Here is an 18,975-nt window from a genome sequence, read left to right as displayed (position 1 = left end):
TGGGTGGTCTTCACACAATGTTCTTCCAGTTTGATGATTCCTCCACCCTCATTTATAACTGTAAATTTGAATGGTGATGTTATTTTGATCACATGACACCACAGCTTTGATAACGCCTCTAGGTTACGAATGTGACCCTAGTTCCTCTTCAGGAACTCTGAGTCGAACGCTTTGGGGAAACACCTTTGGCAAGATCAACTCTGAATATAGTGTTCAATCTGTCCAGGCGTGACGTCATGGGCGGGGTGACGTAGCGACCAGGAAGCGATAAAGGCACATGCTGTGTAGCTGGCTTCAGCTTCGAGCAGGGAAGCAAGCTCTCCGGCAGGGGTGCCGGGAGTATGGCGATACGACGCAGAGTCTTGTTCCTTCGAGAAACTAGGGTTACATTCGTAACCCAGAGGCGTTCCTCTTCAGGAACTCGAGCTGTGTCGAACGCTTTGGGGAATGATGTCCCCATGCTGTCAGATTTCCAAACCCCTGCCTAGTGTGTATCCGAAGAGCACAGCTAAGGTGAGAGGACAGAAGAGCCGGGGGTGGGCCGCATATCTAGATTGTATAATCTGGCAAATGTAGAGGGCGTGGACCATCTGCGTTGCAGATGTCCAAGAGGGACACACCTGCTAAGAAGGCCTTAGAGGCCCCCATACCCCGAGTGGAGTGAGCCTTGACTCCCAAAGGAAGGGGAAGACCAGAGGAAAGTATTGAGACCATTTTGTGACAAGGCTCTCAGATGGATAGTTTTGGTAGATAGATTTGGCAGAAATTTTCCTAGGAAATTTACCATACCTAATGCACGTAAAACTCCCCTTTTGTCATTAGGTGGAGGCATTTCCAAGAGGGCTTGTACTTTAGCTGGATCTGGTTCCACATCTTTTGCAGACAATGAGTTACCTAAAAAGGTTATCTTTGTGATTCCAAATAAACACTTTTTCTTGTTCAACTTTAAATCATGTGCTCTAATTCTTTCCATCAGTTTTAATAGTCGCTGATTATGTTGTTCAGGAGTGGACCCCACACCACAAGATCATCAATATATACACGAACACCCTCAAGTCCTTCAATAAGTGTTTCCATAGCACGGTGAAAAATCTTGGGGGCTTCCCAAATGGAAGACGAAGAAAACAATATCTTCCAAAAGGAGTATTAAATGTACAATATTCACTACTCTCAGAATTTTCAATATTCTCTTCATCGAATTTGCCAGAAAACCTGGGATGCATATAATTGACTAAAAAATCTTGCCCCTGACATTTCACTAAGAATCTCTTCACGTGTGGGTATCTGATAGTGTTCTTGTTTAATGTTATCATTAAGATCTTCTGGATCTAGACACTCTTAATTCCCCATTAGGTTTTTTTCACACATGTGATGGAGTTTACCCAATCAGTTGGTTGTTCCATTCTTTGAATGACTCCTAAATGGGTTGTACGATCCAATTCTTGCTTCAAGGGCTCTTTCAGAGGGACAGGAACAGGGCCGAGGAGCATGTATGACAGGTGTAGTGTCATCCTTCAGTTGTATTTTGTACGTATATGGAAGTGTTCCTTGACCTTCAAAAACATCTGAAAACTGATTAACAATATTAGTAACACGATCACAGACAGTGTGAACGACTACATTCTCTTTGTTAACTTGATACACTCGTTTAACCAGCTGAAGGTCTTCACATGCTCTATCTCCCAGAAGAGATTCATGGCCATTGGGAACCACAACAAACATTACATTTTTTGTCTTTCCTTTGACTTGTATCTTCAATCTACAAATTCCTTGCGATTCAATTGGTTGTCCATTATAGGTTTTAAAGGGAACTATCTGTTTTTGAATTAGGGGGTTTTCTTTCAATACTTTCACATCTCAGATGTTAATTAAGTTGAACTTAACACCAGTGTCTAACTTAAAAGGTACTATTGTCCCATTAACCACAAGAGGAACAATCCACTTAGTGGACTGCACAGAATCCTCAATAGAGACACCTCTTGCCCAGCCTGGAGCTGCATCCTCTTCAGAAACCATCTGCACATAAAAGGAATCACTCAAGATATCACTATCATCTATATCCTCCACGACATGTACTCTGTGTTCCGGTTTAAATTATTTTGACAAGCACATTTTTGCAAAGTGGTTTACCAAATGCTGGACATTGTCTGAACTTATGTTTACTCCCACAACGTTTAAAAAGAAATGTTTCATTTTCAGTGCTTTTAAAGCTTCTTGCATTACATCGTTTCTTATCTCTGAAAGATATGTCATCGATGGCTGCGGCTGCATTCGGAGAGGACGTCACTGAAGAAACATCAAACTGCATCACTTGCTGTCTCTCTAATTCACTGGATTGGCACAATTCAACAGCATGATCCAATGTGAGTTCAGACTCTCGTAACAATCTTTCTCTGACTTTCTTGTCACATATGCCGAAAACAATGTGATCACGAATCATGGAATCCTTTATTTCATCGAAATTACAGGTTTTTGCCTTTATCTTAATATCAGTAAGAAAGCAATCAAAAGCCTCTCTTTCATGCTGCAGTCGAGTTCAAAATACATATCGCTCATAGGTCTCATTCTTCTTTGACAAACAATGAGCATCAAATTTTTCCAATACTTTATCTAGTTTCTTCTTATCCGCCTCATCTTCAAAATTAAATGTGTTGTATACTTCCACAGCGTCTACTCAAGCAATAGTAAGTAACATAGCAATCTTCCTTTCATCTGAAGCTTCTGCTTGGCCAACAGCTAAAACATACAGCGTTTGTGCGGGCAGGGAGGAACACACAATCTGCAGAACGATCCAGAATCGCCCCTCAAATGTTGAGTCTTTGCTTTGCTCTTAGGCATATTGTTGTATAATGGACAGACAACAGTAAATAAGACTCACAAGACAGACTTTTAGACACACAGAGCGCTTGCTGAAAGACGGGAAGCTGAAGCCAGCTGAAGCCAGCACGTGCCTTTATAGCTTCCTGGTCGCTACGTCACCCCACCCGTGACGTCACGCCTTTCCATTGGACAGATCGCACACGATATTCGGAGTTGATCTTGCCAAAGGCATTTCCCCAAAGCATTCGATGCAGCTCGAGTTCCTGAAGAGGAACCCAGAGTTTCACTGGAATTCATGTATTAATGGAGGAGCTACAAATAGGAAACCTTAAGTGTCCCACATTAGGCAGTGTCCCACTTTAGGGCAATTCACCCATATATACAGGTGTTGGTCATATAATTAGAATATCATCAAAAATGTTATTTATTTCACTAATTCCATTCAAAAAGTGAAACTTGGATATTATAGTAATTCGTTACACACAGACTGATATATTTGAAATGCATATTTATTTTAATTCGGATGATTATAACTGACAACAAGGAAAATCCCAAATTCAGTATCTAAGAAAATTAGAAAATACCTTAAAACCAATACAAAGAAAGGATTATTTTCTTTAATCTTGGCCAACTAAAAAGTATAAAAATGAAATGTACGAGCATGTACAGCACTCAATACTTAGTTGGGGATCCTTTTGCCTGAATTACTGCAAGCAATGCGGCGAGGCATGGAGTCGATCATTCCTTGGCACTGCTCAGGTATTATGAGAGCCCAGGTTGCTCTATTAGTGGCCTTCAGCTCTTCTGCATTCTTGGGTCTGGCATATCGCATCTTACTCTTCACAATACCCCATAGATTTTCTATGAGGTTAAGGTCAGCCGATTTTGCTGGTCAATTAAGAAAAGCGATACCATGTGTCACGTTCGGTGATACAAGAAACACAGGAGAGATCCAAATGCAGGTAAGAGGTTTATTGGGGGCAATCCAAAAGGGTAAACAGTCCAGGCAGGGTCAGAACCAGGATATCCAATAAACATAACAAACAAAAACAAGAACACACGGCAAGAGTCAGGTAGGAACTCAGGAAAGTATCACACATAAGACAAGGACTCCGTGACACAGACTCAGACAGACCGGGTATAAATACACAGTTGGATAATGAGGGAACTGGAGACAGGTGGGGAACAATCAATTAACACAAACAAGGAGGAAGGTGACCAAATAAGGGAACAGGAAGTGATAAGGTGACAGACACCGTGGAAAAGGAGGACACCTAGTGGAAACCCAGGGAACACAACCCAGACACTGTGACAGTACCCCCCTCTACAGAGTGGCTCCCAGACGCTCCACGACAGACACAAAACAGAGACCAGGAGGGAGGCGGACAGGTGGAGGCTCAGGGTGAGGGACGGAGGGCCAGAAAAGAAAAACATGGGGAACAGGCACCAGAATGTAAACACAAAACAGGGAGGCCAGGAGGGAGGAGGACCAGAGGAGGTTCAGGGGGAGGGACGGAGGGCCAGACTAACAGGGGGGAACAGGGACAAGAGTGAACACACAAAACAAAAAACAAACAACAACATGAAGCCCCCCCAGGGCGGAGCAGAAGACCACCACGTCCGTGTGATGGAGATTGGAGTCCCCCAGGGTGGAGCAGAAGACCACCACAACCATGTGGTCAGAGTGGAAGCCCCCCAGGGCGGAGCAGAAGACCACCATGTCCTCGTGGTCGATGCCAGAGTCCCCCAGGGTGGAGCGGAGGACCACCACGTCCTTGTGGTCGACATCGGAGTCCCCCAGGGCGGAGCAGATGACCATCACGTCCCAGTGGTCGATGCCGGAGTCCCCCAGGGCAGACCAGAAGACCACCACAGCCGTGTGGTCAAGGCGGAAGCCCTCCAGGGCGGATCAGACCTCCGTGTGGCCGGACCAGCGGAACGATGAAGCTCTGGTAATCCCCTGGTGTTTTTAATGGACTCCAGAAGATCGGTGCTGGCCTGACTCTGCTCGCGAAGATTCTTGGTGACTTGCATTTGTACATGAAGATCACTGGTGATTTGTATTTGTACATAAAGATCACCGGTGACTTGATTCAGTCCTTGAAGATTCAGTCCTTTAAGATCACCAATGACTTGACTCTGTCCTTGAAGATCACCGGTGACTTGACTCTGTCCTTGAAGATCAACGGTGACTAGCCTTGTCTCTGGAAAGTCCATGGTACCTAGCCCTGGCTCAGGAAGGTCATCGGTGACTAGTCCTGACTCTGGAGGGTCAGCGGTGACTAGCCCTGACTCTGGAAGGTCAGCGGTGACTAGCCCTGACTCTGGAAGGACAGCGGTGACTAGCCCTGACTCTGGAAGGACAGCGGTGACTAGCCCTGACTCTGAAGGGTCCACGAACACCTGACTCGACTCTGGAGAGTTCACCGGAACCTGACTCGGCCTCCGGAACAGCATTGGGCACCGCCTCAGCATCGGCCACCACCTTGGCCCCTGGAACAGCCTCGGCCTCCAGAATAGCATCGGGTAACGCCTTGGCATCGGACTGCTCGGGAACGTACTCCTGGCCGGTAGCGGCCCGCTCGGGAACGTCCTCCGGGCATGTCCGACGCCTGTCTCCTCCTCCTCCTGCTGTGGTGCTGGGCTGGCGGCCATCTTGTGCTGTGGCGCTGGGCTGGCGGTCATCTTGTGCTGTGGCGCTGGGCTGGTGGCAGTCTTGTCTGGAAACTCAGGTGTGGTTGCTGCATCCCACTTAGCACGATGGCGCAGGTAATGGGTAAACCCCCAAAAGTCCAGAATCTCCAACCCTTTCATCTCCCATTGAGGCAAGGGTCATCCATGCAATCATTAAACAAGTCTTTTAGTGCTGCATCATTATAACCTAACCCGACTGCCATGGTCCAAAACAATTGCGCCAGGCCACCCACCTCACTTCCCCTTTGACGAAGGGTGGTTAAGTTCAGGAATCTCCCCCTCCGTCCCTCCATGGTGGCCGGTGAACAGATTTGAAATCTCACACTGCTGGATCTAGGCATGACGGAGTCCTTCTGTCACGTTCGGTGATACAAGAAACACAGGAGAGATCCAAATGCAGGTAAGAGGTTTATTGAGGGGCAATCCAAAAGGGTAAACAGTCCAGGCAGGGTCAGAACCAGGATATCCAATAAACATAACAAACAAAAACAAGAACACACGGCAAGAGCAGACTCAGGAAAGTATCACACATAAGACAAGGACTCCATGACACAGACTCAGACAGACCTGGTATAAATACACAGAAGGATAATGAGGGAATTGGAGACAGGTGGGGAACAATCAATTAACACAAACAAGGAGGAAGGTGGCCAAATAAGGGAAAAGGAAGTGATAAGGTGACAGACACCGTGGAAAAGGAGGACACCTAGTGGAAACCCAGGGAACCCAATCATCAATCAATCACCTTTATTTATATAGTGCTTTAAACAAAATACATTGCGTCAAAGCACTGAACAACATTCATTTGGAAAACAGTGTCTCAATAATGCAAAATGATAGTTAAAGGCAGTTCATCATTGAATTCAGTTATGTCATCTCTGTTCAGTTGAAATAGTGTCTGTTTTTATTTGCAATCAAGTCAATGATATCGCTGTAGATGAAGTGACCCCAACTAAGCAAGCCAGAGGCGACAGCGGCAAGGAACCGAAACTCCATCGGTGACAGAATGGAGAAAAAAACCTTGGGAGAAACCAGGCTCAGTTGGGGGGTCAGTTCTCCTCTGACCAGACGAAAACCAGTAGTTCAATTCCAGGCTGCAGCAAAGTCAGATTTTGCAGAAGAATCATCTGTTTCCTGTGGTCTTGTCCTAGTGCTCCTCTGAGACAAGGTCTTTACAGGGGATCTGTATCTGGGCTCTAGTTGTCCTGGTCTCCGCTGTCTTTCAGGGCAGTAGAGGTCCTTTCTAGGTGCTGATCCACCATCTGGTCTGGATACGTACTGGATCCGGGTGACTGCAGTGACCCTCTGATCTGGAAACAGACTGGATCTCGTGGCCACGGTGACCTCGGAACAAGAGAGAAACATACAAATATTAGCGTAGATGCCATTCTTCTAATGATGTAGAAGGTACGGTGTTATGTGAAGTGTTTCCGGTTCCGGTTTACCTAATTAATGCAGCCTAAAAATCCTTTAACGGATTTGGATATCAAAAGCATATTAGTATGTTATGTGTATGCCAGGTTAAAGAGATGGGTCTTTAATCTAGATTTAAACTGCAGGAGTGTGTCTGCCTCCCGAACAATGTTAGGTAGGTTATTCCAGAGTTTAGGCGCCAAATAGGAAAAGGATCTGCCGCCCGCAGTTGATTTTGATATTCTAGGTATTATCAAATTGCCTGAGTTTTGAGAACGTAGCGGACGTAGAGGAGTATAATGTAAAAGGAGCTCATTCAAATACTGAGGTGCTAAACCATTCAGGGCTTTATAAGTAATAAGCAATATTTTAAAATCTATACGATGTTTGATAGGGAGCCAGTGCAGTGTGGACAGGACCGGGCTAATATGGTCATACTTCCTGGTTCTAGTAAGAACTCTCGCTGCTGCATTTTGGACTAGCTGTAGTTTGTTTACCAAGCGTGCAGAACAACCACCCAATAAAGCATTACAATAGTCTAACCTTGAAGTCATAAATGCATGGATTAACATTTCTGCATTTGACATTGAGAGCATAGGCCGTAATTTAGATATATTTTTGAGATGGAAAAATGCAGTTTTACAAATGCTAGAAACGTGGCTTTCTAAGGAAAGATTGCGATCAAATAGCACACCTAGGTTCCTAACTGATGACCAAGAATTTACAGAGCAACCATCAAGTCTTAGACAGTGTTCTAGGTTATTACAAGCAGAGTTTTTAGGCCCTATAATCAACACCTCTGTTTTTTCTGAATTTAGCAGTAAGAAATTACTCGTCATCCAATTTTTTATATCGACTATGCATTCCATTAGTTTTTCAAATTGGTGTGTTTCACCAGGCTGCGAGGAAATATAGAGCTGCGTATCATCAGCATAACAGTGAAAGCTAACACCATGTTTCCTGATGATATCTCCCAAGGGTAACATATAAAGCGTGAAGAGTAGCGGCCCTAGTACTGAGCCTTGAGGTACTCCATACTGCACTTGTGATCGATATGATACATCTTCATTCACTGCTACGAACTGATGGCGGTCATATAAGTACGATTTAAACCATGCTAATGCACTTCCACTGATGCCAACAAAGTGTTCAAGTCTATGCAAAAGAATGTTGTGGTCAATTGTGTCAAACGCAGCACTAAGATCCAATAAAACTAATAGAGAGATACACCCACGATCAGATGATAAGAGCAGATCATTTGTAACTCTAAGGAGAGCAGTCTCAGTACTATGATACGGTCTAAATCCTGACTGGAAATCCTCACATATACCATTATTCTCTAAGAAGGAATATAATTGTGAGGATACCACCTTTTCTAGTACCTTGGACAGAAAAGGGAGATTCGAGATTGGTCTATAATTAACAAGTTCTCTGGGATCAAGTTGTGGCTTTTTTATGAGAGGCTTAATAACAGCCAGTTTGAAGGTTTTGGGGACATATCCTAATGACAATGAGGAATTAATAATAGTCAGAAGAGGACCTATGACTTCTGGAAGCACCTCTTTTAAGAGCTTAGATGGTATAGGGTCTAACATACATGTTGTTGGTTTAGATGATTTAACAAGTTTATACAATTCTTCCTCTCCTATAGTAGAGAATGAGTGGAACTGTTCCTCAGGGGGTCTATAGTGCACTGTCTGATGTGATACGGTAGCTGACGGCTGAATGGTTGCAATTTTATCTCTAATAGTATTGATTTTAGAAGTAAAGTAGTTCATAAAGTCATTACTGTTGTGGTGTTGGGAAATGTCAACACTTGTTGAGGCCAACCCAGACACTGTGACACCATGGTCCTTAAACCAGGCACTGGTAGCTTTGGCACTGTGTGCAGGTGCCAAGTCCTTTTGGAAAATGAAATCTGCATCTCCATAAAGTTGGTTAGCAGCAGGAAGCATGACGTGCTCTAAAACTTCCTGATATACGGCTGTGTTGACCTTGGACCTCAGAAAACACAGTGGACCAACACCAACAGATGACATGGCACCCCAAACCACTTACTGTGATAACTTTTCACTGCACCTCAAGCAACGTGGATTGTGTGCATCTCCTCTCTTCCTCCAGACTCTGGGACCCTGGTTTTCAAACCAAATTCAAAATTCACTTTCATCAGACAACATAACTTTGGACCACTCAGCAGCAGTCCAGTCCTTTTTGAAGCGAGACACTTCTGACACCCTCTGTTGTTAAAGAGTGGGTTATAGGGTTGTAACTATATACCAGTATGATGATATACCGTGATATAAACATGTAAGATTATCATACCATGTACATTTGCTTATCTACGGTATTGAGAGAAAATAACAGACACAGAATCTCACCTGCACATAGGCAACAACTTTCCACCTAAGTGTTCTCTTGCTCCACCCACACGTACAGCGGAGGCAACATCAGAGACAGAGGTCATTATCTCTTATCTCTATCCTACATCGAATATGAGTTAAAATTGGCACTAGTATGGGAATACTTTTTATATAGAAAAGATGAATGCTTAATTGTCTTTGAAGGTAGACACAGTTTGCAAAAACTGTGGTCGGAAAGCAGTTGCAATACGAGGATTTATGTAAGGGAAACAGATAAATTTAGCTTAAAGGGAATCATTTAAGATTTTAAAGGGAATTTGAACAAAATCACTGTTTCATGGGTGATCACTGAGATGGCCAGTGATTCACTGAACGAGCCGTTTAACATCAAATTATGAAAGACCGTGGTATCAGTAAGATCTGACGTATCGGTATACGTCAGATCTTACTGATACCACGGTCTTTCATAATTTAGCCCCGGGGCCAGTTTAATTCCGGGTTTCGGTACCCATCCCTACTGAAGACGCGGAGTTGTGTGGGCTGGTTGAAGTTAACCGGGCACTGGAGGTCAGACAAGGAGACACGGCATTACAAAACTTTAGTCAGAACACGAAACTCTCAACGAAAATAAAATAATCTAAAATAATAGAAGTAAAGTTTGACGAAGCTATGTGGTGTTTCTTCTCATCATTGCTAAGTAGCAGCAGGCGTGCAGGCCGAAGCACGCTGGAACAGTGCTCAGAGAAAGCTGTAAGTCAATACTAAAAGCATTACTAGGAGCATAAGCTAATAGCGGGCTAAAAGCTGGCATGACTGATAGCAAAAGCTAAACGCAAGCTAAAAGCTAAAAGCTAAATTTGATGGTCAGGCTGTGCATCTTGATTACTTGCCCCAAATTCTTAAATCTCTTTAAATTGAAATTGTCAATAATTGTTCTAGTGGTGTTTATGTTGAAAGCTGTTCTGTGAAAGAGTTGGTTGGTTCTTTATCTTACATCTGACTTGTGGCACTAGGAATTGATTTACAACATCCTGTTGCCAACACGGTCCTGATCAACTCTTTAATTTGTCTGGTTCAGATCTGAAACGCTACATTTACCTGTTCAGAATTTCATCATCCCGTGCAGATACAGCTATGTCCCATTTATAATTTAAGGTTAATGCATTATGATTTCTGTGATGCGGAGTGCAGCACAGGATCCAGTCATGACAATGAATTTACAGTAGCTAGCTACTCTGCAGATGTCACATAAAATGTGTGATTTGATGGATTGATGAATAAATAAAAAAACAAAGCTGTAAAATAAACAAAAGCACTGCTATATAAATATATATTTATATATAGGCTAATTTTACACTTAAAGTGCCAGGTTTAACAGTGCCTGCTGTCTCACTATCTGAGAACACAAACACTGAGAGCCTCACTGAGAGAACAATTAATAATCATTTCAGCATTTTATTTGAGAAAACCACTTTCAAAAACAAATACATTGACACTCAAAGCTCTTCAATACAGCTCTTCCAAATAAAAGTCTGCTTTTTAACTCAAAGAAATTGACAAAAATTATGATTGTACTATAACGTAGCAACATGTATGTTAGACCCTATACCATCTAAGCTCCTAAAAGAGGTGCTTCCAGAAGTCATAGGTCCTATAGGATATTATTAATTCCTCATTGTTATTAGGATATGTCCCCAAAACCTTCAAACTGGCTGTTATTAAGCCTTTCATAAAAAAAAAAAAACACAACTTGACCCCAGAGAACTAGTTAATTATAGACCAATCTCGAATCTCCCTTTTCTGTCCAAGATACTAGAAAAGGTGGTATCCTCACAATTATATTCCTTCTTGGAGAAAAATGGTATATGTGAGGATTTCCAGTCAGGATTTAGACCGTATCATAGTCCTGAGACTGCTCTCCTTAAAGTTACATATGACCTGCTCTTATCATCTGATCGTGGTTGTATCTCTCTATTAGTTTTATTGGATCTTAGTGCTGCATTTGACACAATAGACCGCAACATTCTTTTCCATAGTCTTGAACAATTTGTTGGCATTAATGGAAGTGCATTAGCATGGTTTAAATCGTACTTATATGTCTGCCATCAGTTCGTAGCAGTGAATGAAGATGTATCATATTGATCACAAGTGCAGTATGGAGTACCTCAAGGCTCAGTACTAGGGGCCGCTACACTTCACGCTTTATATGTTACCCTTGGGAGATATCATCAGGAAACATGGTGTTAGCTTTCACTGTTACGCCTGTTGATACTCAGCTCTATATTTCTTCGTGGCCCGGTGAGACACACCAATTTGAAAAACTAATGGAATGCATAGTCGATATAAAAAAATGGATGACAAGTAATTTCTTACTGCTAAATTATGAAAAAAAAAACCCAGAGGTGTTAATTATAGTACCTAAAAACTCTGCTTGTAGTAACCTAGAACACTGTCTAAGACTTGATGGCTGCTCTGTCAATTCTTCGTCATCAGTTAGGAACCTAGGTGTGCTATTTGATTGCAATCTTTCCTTAGAAAGACACGTTTCTAGCATTTGTAAAACTGCATTTTTTCATCTCAAAAATATATCTAAATTACAGCCTATGCTCTCAATGTCAAATGCAGAAATGTTAATCCATGCATTTATGACTTCAAGGTTAGACTATTGTAATGCTTTATTGGGTGGTTGTTCTGCACGGTTGGTAAACAAACTACAGCTAGTCCAAAATGCAGCAGCGAGAGTTCTTACTAGAACCAGGAAGTATGACCATATTAGCCCGGTCATGTCCACACTGCACTGGCTCCCTATCAAACATCGTATAGATTTTAAAATATTACTTATTAACTTATAAAGCGCTGAATGGTTTAGCACCTCAGTATTTGAATGAGCTCCTGTTACATTATAATCCTCTAGGTCCGCTATGTTCTCAAAACTTGCCTCCAAAACACTTCCCATAACACCCTATGTACTTTCTACATCATTGAAAGAATGGCATCTACGCTAATATTTGTCTGTTTCTCTCTTGTTCCGAGGTCACCGTAGCCACCAGATCCAGTCTGTATCCAGATCAGAGGGTCACTGCAGTCACCCGGATCCAGTACGTATCCAGACCAGATGGTGGATCAGCACCTAGAAAGGACCTCTACTGCCCTGAAAGACAGTGGAGACCAGGACAACTAGAGCCCCAGATACAGATCCCCTGTAAAGACCTTGTCTCAGAGGACCACCAGGACAAGACCACAGGAAACAGATGATTCTTGTGCACAATCTGACTTTGCTGCAGCCTGGAATTGAACTACTGGTTTCGTCTGGTCAGAGGAGAACTGGCCTCCCAACTGAGCCTGGTTTCTCCCGAGGTTTTTTTCTTCATTCTGTCACCGATGGAGTTTCGGTTCCTTGCCGCTGACGCCTCTGGCTTGCTTAGTTGGGGTCACTTCACCTACAGCGATATTGTTGACTTGATTGCAAATAAATGCACAGACACTATTTAACTGAACAGAGAGATGACATCACTGAAGTCAATGATGAACTGCCTTTAACTGTCATTTTGCATTATTGCCACTGTTTTCCTAATGAATGTTGTTCAGTTGCTGTGACGCAATGTATTTTGTTGAAAGTGCTGTATAAATAAACTTGACTTGACTAGCCTACTTCTAAAATAATAATTTACATAAACATTAGGGAACATAATTTTTTCCCTCATTTTAATTTAGTAATTCTCTGTTGTGCAGCCCATTGCAAAAACATAAAACAATAAATGTTTTAAAACATCAAATTGTTAAATTTGTATGCATTTTCATTACCATCATTTCTGATAGTATATTTGTATTAAATCATAAAATTACAGAATTCAAAAAAATTAAGTCAAACCAGAATTTATGAATTTGTATGAATTATTAATGATAAATATAAGTTATTAAACTAATAATTAATCAATGGTAAAATGGTTTTGTTTTTGATTAATGATATTTGAATAAACACATGCTTTCAAACATTTGTTCATTCCCCCCCCCCAAAAAAAAAAAAATTAAATATGGTATTTGATTGTTCAATGCCATATACAGTGAAACTGTATAATCATGGTATTTCTGAGACGATTATCATACTGTAAAAATTTCATACCGTTACAACCACAAGGAATCCGACAGCTGAAACCCATGTCTTGCATATGTTTGTGTGTAGTGGTTCTTGAAGCACTGACTCCAGCTGCAGACTTTTTCCTTCCCTTCGCCTCTATATTAATGTGCTTGGACACAGAGCTCTGTGAACAGCCAGCCTCTTTTGCAATGACCTTTTATGTCTTGCCCTCCTTGCAAGGAGTCAATGGTCGTCTTTTGGACATCTGTCAAGTCAGCAGTCTTCCCCATGATTGTGTAGCCTACAGAACTAGACTGAGAGACCATTTAAAGGCCTTTGCAGGTGTTTTGAGTTAATTAGCTGATTAGAGTGTGGCACCAGGTGTCTTCAGTATTGAACCTTTTCACAATATTCTAATTTTCTGAGATACTGAATTTGGGATTTTTCTTAGTTGTCAATTATAAATATAAAAATTAAATGAAATAAACATTTGAAATATATCAGCCTGTGTGTAATGAATAAATATAATATACAAGTTTCACTTTTTGAATGGAATAAGTGAAATAATGATATTGATGATATTCTAACTATATGACCAGCACCTGCATATATATATATATATATATATATATATATATATATATATAGAGAGAGAGAGAGAGAGAGAGAGAGAGAGAGATAGAGAGAGATAGATAGATAGATAGATAATATCAACTGAAACCTAAACTAAAATATATTACATTTGTTTTATTGAAATAAAAACTAGGTGTTTGTTTACGTTTTCACTCAGGCTGGCTAGCTAAAACATTAGCTAAACAAATAATACCACTACCTTGTAACAACAGACAACAGATGGCCTACAACAAAACAGTAACAGACTTCACATAATACAGATTCTTTTATTTGAGTATGTCAAGTCAAATTTATTTAATGCTTTTAACAATACAGATTGTGTCAGATGACTTCACAGTATTAAATAGGAAAATAGTGTGTCAATAATGCAAAATGACAATATTAAACACTCAATTAATGTTCAAAACTCAGCTATTATCAATACGAATAAATAAATAATGACAATAAAAATAATAAAAAATAATAAAAAGTTACTTATTTTATTAATTAGTACTTAAGTGGGGCTGTGCTTCTCGTCCTGTGTGCGATCTACTTAATACACATTTTGAAGCGTCTTGTCCATCAGCTTCTGTAATGGGGAGCCACGCCGTGTAAAAAAAAACAAACAAACAAAAAACCCTGTTTTAAATAATGCGCTATGACACTTCTGCTCTCTTGCGCTCCATTTGGAACGTTCGAACCTCGCGATGACGTCACTCGCCGGTCCCTGATAAGCGCTTACTCACAGAGTCGACGCGCAGTTGGTGAGAATCGGAGCGTTTGTGAAGACTGTCACTTGAGCAAGTTTACAGAGCGGTAGAATAAGTCTACTTGCGCGAGTCTGCAGACAGAAACTAAAAATCTTCGAGTCTACACAGAGTTCGTCCACTCTCGGCATCAAGATGTGCACCTCATCTGAGTCAGTGCCCAAGAGCGCTGTATATGAGACAGAAGCGGCTGCGTGGCTGGATAACATCAGCTTCTGCAGCGGCTTCTGTCAGTGGATCGACGAAGAGTTGAGCGTCGATTCACTGCCAGCTGATTCCCAGCAGCCTGTGCAGTCAACAAGCGCTTCACAAGCAGAAGCAGAAGCAGAAGCAGTGAGTGCACAGCCTTCTGCTGAGAAAAGCCCAACAGGTCAGACTAGTATTACAAACTGAACTTTCATCTCATTATAAAATAAACTGTGTTTTATTGTTGGGAAATAATTGCAGTATGTATATATATATACACACACACACACACACACACACACACATATAAACTGTGGTCAGATACTGTATGTGGTCTAATACTTTCCTCTTTGGTTTTCTTCAATGAAGAAGTTCCATCTCGAGGCAACAGGAGAAGCAGAATCCATGCCTTCTTCAAGAGAGCATGGAAGGCTGTTAAGAAGCCGTTCCTCCGTTGCAGACGGACAAGAGTGGAGTCCATTCCTGAAACAGCATCTGTCCCGGGACCCTCTGGGCTCCAGAACGTGCCTGACACCGAGCCGGCATCTGCCTCAGGTCTTCCCAATTGGGAGCCAATGACCGGTGAGTGCGATGTCAGCTCTACCCTCATTTTCTATTATTTTTCAAGTATTATTTTTTACTTCGTAATTCCGTTATCACCTAACATGTAAACTTTAACCACGTACATATCGTTTGCTCGTTGTTTAAGAGACATATTCCAGCAGTGCTATAATATAAGAGCTGTAATCCTGCCATCTCTTGTGTTTTTCAGAACCTATGTACAGTTTATACACACTGCAGGGATTGATTGGAAAGGGAAGTTTCGGCAAGGTGTTCAAGGCAATACGGAAATCTGACGGCCAAGAGGTAACACGCTTTCACTGAACATTATCCTCATGTCCACTCCATCCAAATGCATGTTTAAAATAAAATACATACTGAAGAATCTGAGAACAATAAATAATAATTCTGTTTTTCATCTCTTTGCAGGTTGCCATTAAAGGACTGTGCAAATTCAACAACAGGCGTTATCTTAAAATTGTAAGTTGGCAAAGATGAAAGAATCCATATTTAGTTGACATATTCAAAGGTGCACACAGATCTACAAAATTTGATATGTGTTTTTATACGTACAGACAATAGGGAACCTTCTTTTCTTCTAATGTGACCCCACATTAAGGGTTTTACCATATTTACTGTAGTTAACACACCACAAATAACAGTGAAAGGTAAAGCCTTGAGCTGGAAAGGCTCTGTTGATTACATGTAAAAATACTAAAGCAGTTTGTTGTGGTTCATAGCCTGGTTGCTCCGCACCTCTGCCTAGAGAAGTGGCTCTGATGCTGCTGTTGAGGCGTCCTCCAGTTAGCCCCTACGTCATACAAATGTACGAGTGGTTTGATCGACCCAAGATCTTCTCTCTTATTCTGGAGTGCCCTCAACCGTGCATGGTCCTGCGAAAGTTCATCACGGTTTCGTCAGGACTGACTGAAACGATCGCGTCCATCTTAATGCGTCAGTTAGTCCTGGCAGTGCAGCACTGCATAGACCACGGCGTTTTTCACAACGACATCCACGCTGACAACATCCTGGTGACCACAGACACTCTGGAGATCAAGCTGATTGACTTTGGCGCCGCTCACCTGTTTGAGAGCACAGGCTACGACACCTGGAAATATTTAGGTGAGCTGGCGTTCTGTATTTATTTTTTATTGCAAAATATTGGGAAAATAAGCGTGGGAAATGAAATGTTCTTGCTTGCAGGAGCAGCAGAGTACTGTCCTCCAGAGGCTTTTTCGCAGCCCAAATACCACGCCGTCCCAACAAATGTCTGGGCTCTGGGCGTTACGCTGTATCTGATGGTGAACAGACGGCTGCCCTTTTACAACATCCGGGAAACATTGGAAGCTTCCCCTAAGTTTTGGAAGCCCACCTTGTCCATAGGTGAGGAAACAGAGACTGATAAACACATGCTTATGTTTCCATATACCTTCAATCATCAGAAGATATGTTCATACATGTCTCCTCCAAACTCTTACAGCATGCCGTGATCTGATTGGCCAGTGTCTGAACCGTGATCCAGCGAAGCGGCCGACTTTAGAGCAGATCTTAGAGCACCCCTGGTTCAAAAGGTGGCTCTAGAATGAAGGCAGGCGAGGGATTCCCTCTCTCATGTGCCTCAGACCTAATCACTCTCCATAGAGGTCAAGTACTGTCATATGTTTCAATTCTAAATGATGTTGAGAAAACAAAACAGTTGTTGACCGCAGAGCACTTTAATGTTCTGGTCCTATTATAGACGACATAGTAATATGATAATATGAAAAGTACTGGACTAGATAGAAACATGATTCCAAATCTTCTTGAGACCATGAACCCAAACAGACCTCTAAAGGACCAGTGTGGACATTAGGGTGTGCTTCCCATCTAACGCTCCTGTGCAGTTAGGGAAATCCACCTAGATGAAAACTTTGAAGAGATATTCCTCTCCTGCTCAGTCGGTCTTTCTAGGTGTGTGTATCCATCATGCACCTGTTCAGTGCAGCACATGTGTCCTCGATGGATTTAGCCACTGTGCTCTCCTGGAAACAATAGTGAGAGGCAAGCGTTCTGACTAATTTCCTGATATAAAATAAACTTTAATATAAACATTCATTTCTGTCTCTTCACAGATAATGAGTGCAGGGCAAGATGGAAGTCACTTCGAGACAAACACATCAAGTGGAAAAAAAGACAGCAGTTGTCAAGTGGCTCTGGAGCAATGCGTCAACAGGAATGGAAATAAGCTTCAGTGATTTCCTTCCTGAATGTATTTATACAAAATTGAAGGTAATATTTTTTTTGTAATTGTTTTAATGTAGTAATTTGTATTAATTCACTTCAAATTAACTTATTAAGAATGCAAGTGCATGACTTGAAGTAAACTTTTAACAGGAGTAAAAAAAAAAGGTAACACTTTAGAATAAGGTTCCATTAGTTAATGTTAGTTAACTACTTTCGTTAACATGAACTAAGCAAGAACAATCCTTCTACAGCATTTATTAGTCTTAGTTCATGTTAATTTCAACATTTATTAATGCATTATTTAAATCAAAAGTTGTGCTTGTTAACATTAGTTAATGCACTGTGAATTACCATGAACTAACAATGAATAACTGTATTTTCTTTAACTAACATTAACGAAGATGAATAAATACAGTAATAAATGTATTATTCATTGTTTGTTCATGTTAATTAATACATTTAACTAATGGAACCTTATTCTAAAGTGTTACCAAAAAAAATAATGGTACTAAACTGTGCATGCTTTTATTTATTTCTCTGTATTTTCCTCAGTAAGATGAGTAATGTTGATTTTGTTGAAACTATATGCCTCCATCCTCAGTCGCTCCGACTCCGGTCTTCCAGAGCCCTGCCTCTGCCTTGGTTGCATGAGCCTTCAGCTCCACCTTGGCCCTCCGGACCCTCAGTGTCACCCTGGCTCTCCATCCGCTCGTCTCCATTCTGGGATCATCATCCATCGGCTCAGTTCTCTGTATGTCGGCCCCCTGGTGTTGTTGGCTCCATGGCTCCTCCCTGCTCCCTGCTCCCTCCATTCACTCCACCCTGGCACTATGGACTATGTTCCCTCTCCATTGCCTGCCCCACACCTGCCCCCTGATCATCCACCCTCCCTCCTCTGTTGGGCTTTTTTGTCGGCACGAGGACATGCCGTTCTGGGAGGGGTCAAACTCTGTTTTGGTTTAAAGTCTTCTTCTGTATTTTGTCTGTTCGCGTTGATGTTTATTCATTGATCTAATGTGGATTTATTTAGCTGTCTCCTGGATATTCTTATTAAAATACCTTTTTTCTTTATCTCCTTCATCCTTGTGTGTTTGTACCTCACCAACCAATAACAATATATTGGGTGAATTGCCCTAATGAAGGAAATTTTTGGCATTTCAGATTTCTGTGACATATTGCGATGTGTAGCATTAAATAATAATAATAATAATATTAAAAATTAAATCCACACCTAATACCATAATAAAAAACAGAATGTGTC

General features: G+C 41.6%; 1 protein-coding gene across 4 annotated transcripts; it reads left to right on the top strand.

Annotated features, from left to right (window-relative positions):
* Window positions 1-14,703: 14,703 nt before the first annotated feature.
* On the top strand, window positions 14,704-18,748 carry LOC113040658 (serine/threonine-protein kinase pim-2-like). Of its 4 annotated transcripts, none has more exons than XM_026198940.1 (8): window positions 14,704-15,114; window positions 15,300-15,512; window positions 15,703-15,797; window positions 15,921-15,971; window positions 16,232-16,613; window positions 16,695-16,874; window positions 16,972-17,759; window positions 18,316-18,748. In XM_026198940.1, the coding sequence occupies exons 1-7, from the start codon at window positions 14,880-14,882 to the stop codon at window positions 17,070-17,072; spliced, it is 1,257 nt and encodes a 418-aa protein (XP_026054725.1). In that variant the 5' UTR covers window positions 14,704-14,879; the 3' UTR covers window positions 17,073-17,759; window positions 18,316-18,748. The 4 variants fall into 4 exon arrangements, with proteins under 4 accessions (XP_026054725.1, XP_026054724.1, XP_026054723.1 ...); XM_026198939.1 differs by having other exon boundaries at window positions 16,232-16,874; window positions 16,972-17,134; window positions 17,603-17,759; XM_026198938.1 differs by having other exon boundaries at window positions 16,232-16,874; window positions 16,972-17,441; window positions 17,603-17,759.
* The last annotated feature ends 227 nt before the right edge of the window (window positions 18,749-18,975 follow it).

The sequence above is a fragment of the Carassius auratus genome, chromosome 22, assembly GCF_003368295.1.
Source record: "Carassius auratus strain Wakin chromosome 22, ASM336829v1, whole genome shotgun sequence".
Classification (NCBI taxonomy): Eukaryota; Metazoa; Chordata; class Actinopteri; order Cypriniformes; family Cyprinidae; genus Carassius; species Carassius auratus.
Note: the sequence above shows the minus strand (reverse complement) of the source record. Positions and strands in the feature narration are given on the sequence as shown.

Bases quoted from the DNA above. Each gene is read 5' to 3' on its own strand.
- LOC113040658 (XM_026198939.1), top strand. From the start codon at position 14,880: ATGTGCACCTCATCTGAGTCAGTGCCCAAGAGCGCTGTATATGAGACA. The intron at 15,513-15,702 runs GTGAGTGCGATG...TGTGTTTTTCAG, and splicing joins CAATTGGGAGCCAATGACCG to AACCTATGTACAGTTTATAC. The intron at 15,972-16,231 runs GTAAGTTGGCAA...TGTGGTTCATAG, and splicing joins ACAGGCGTTATCTTAAAATT to CCTGGTTGCTCCGCACCTCT.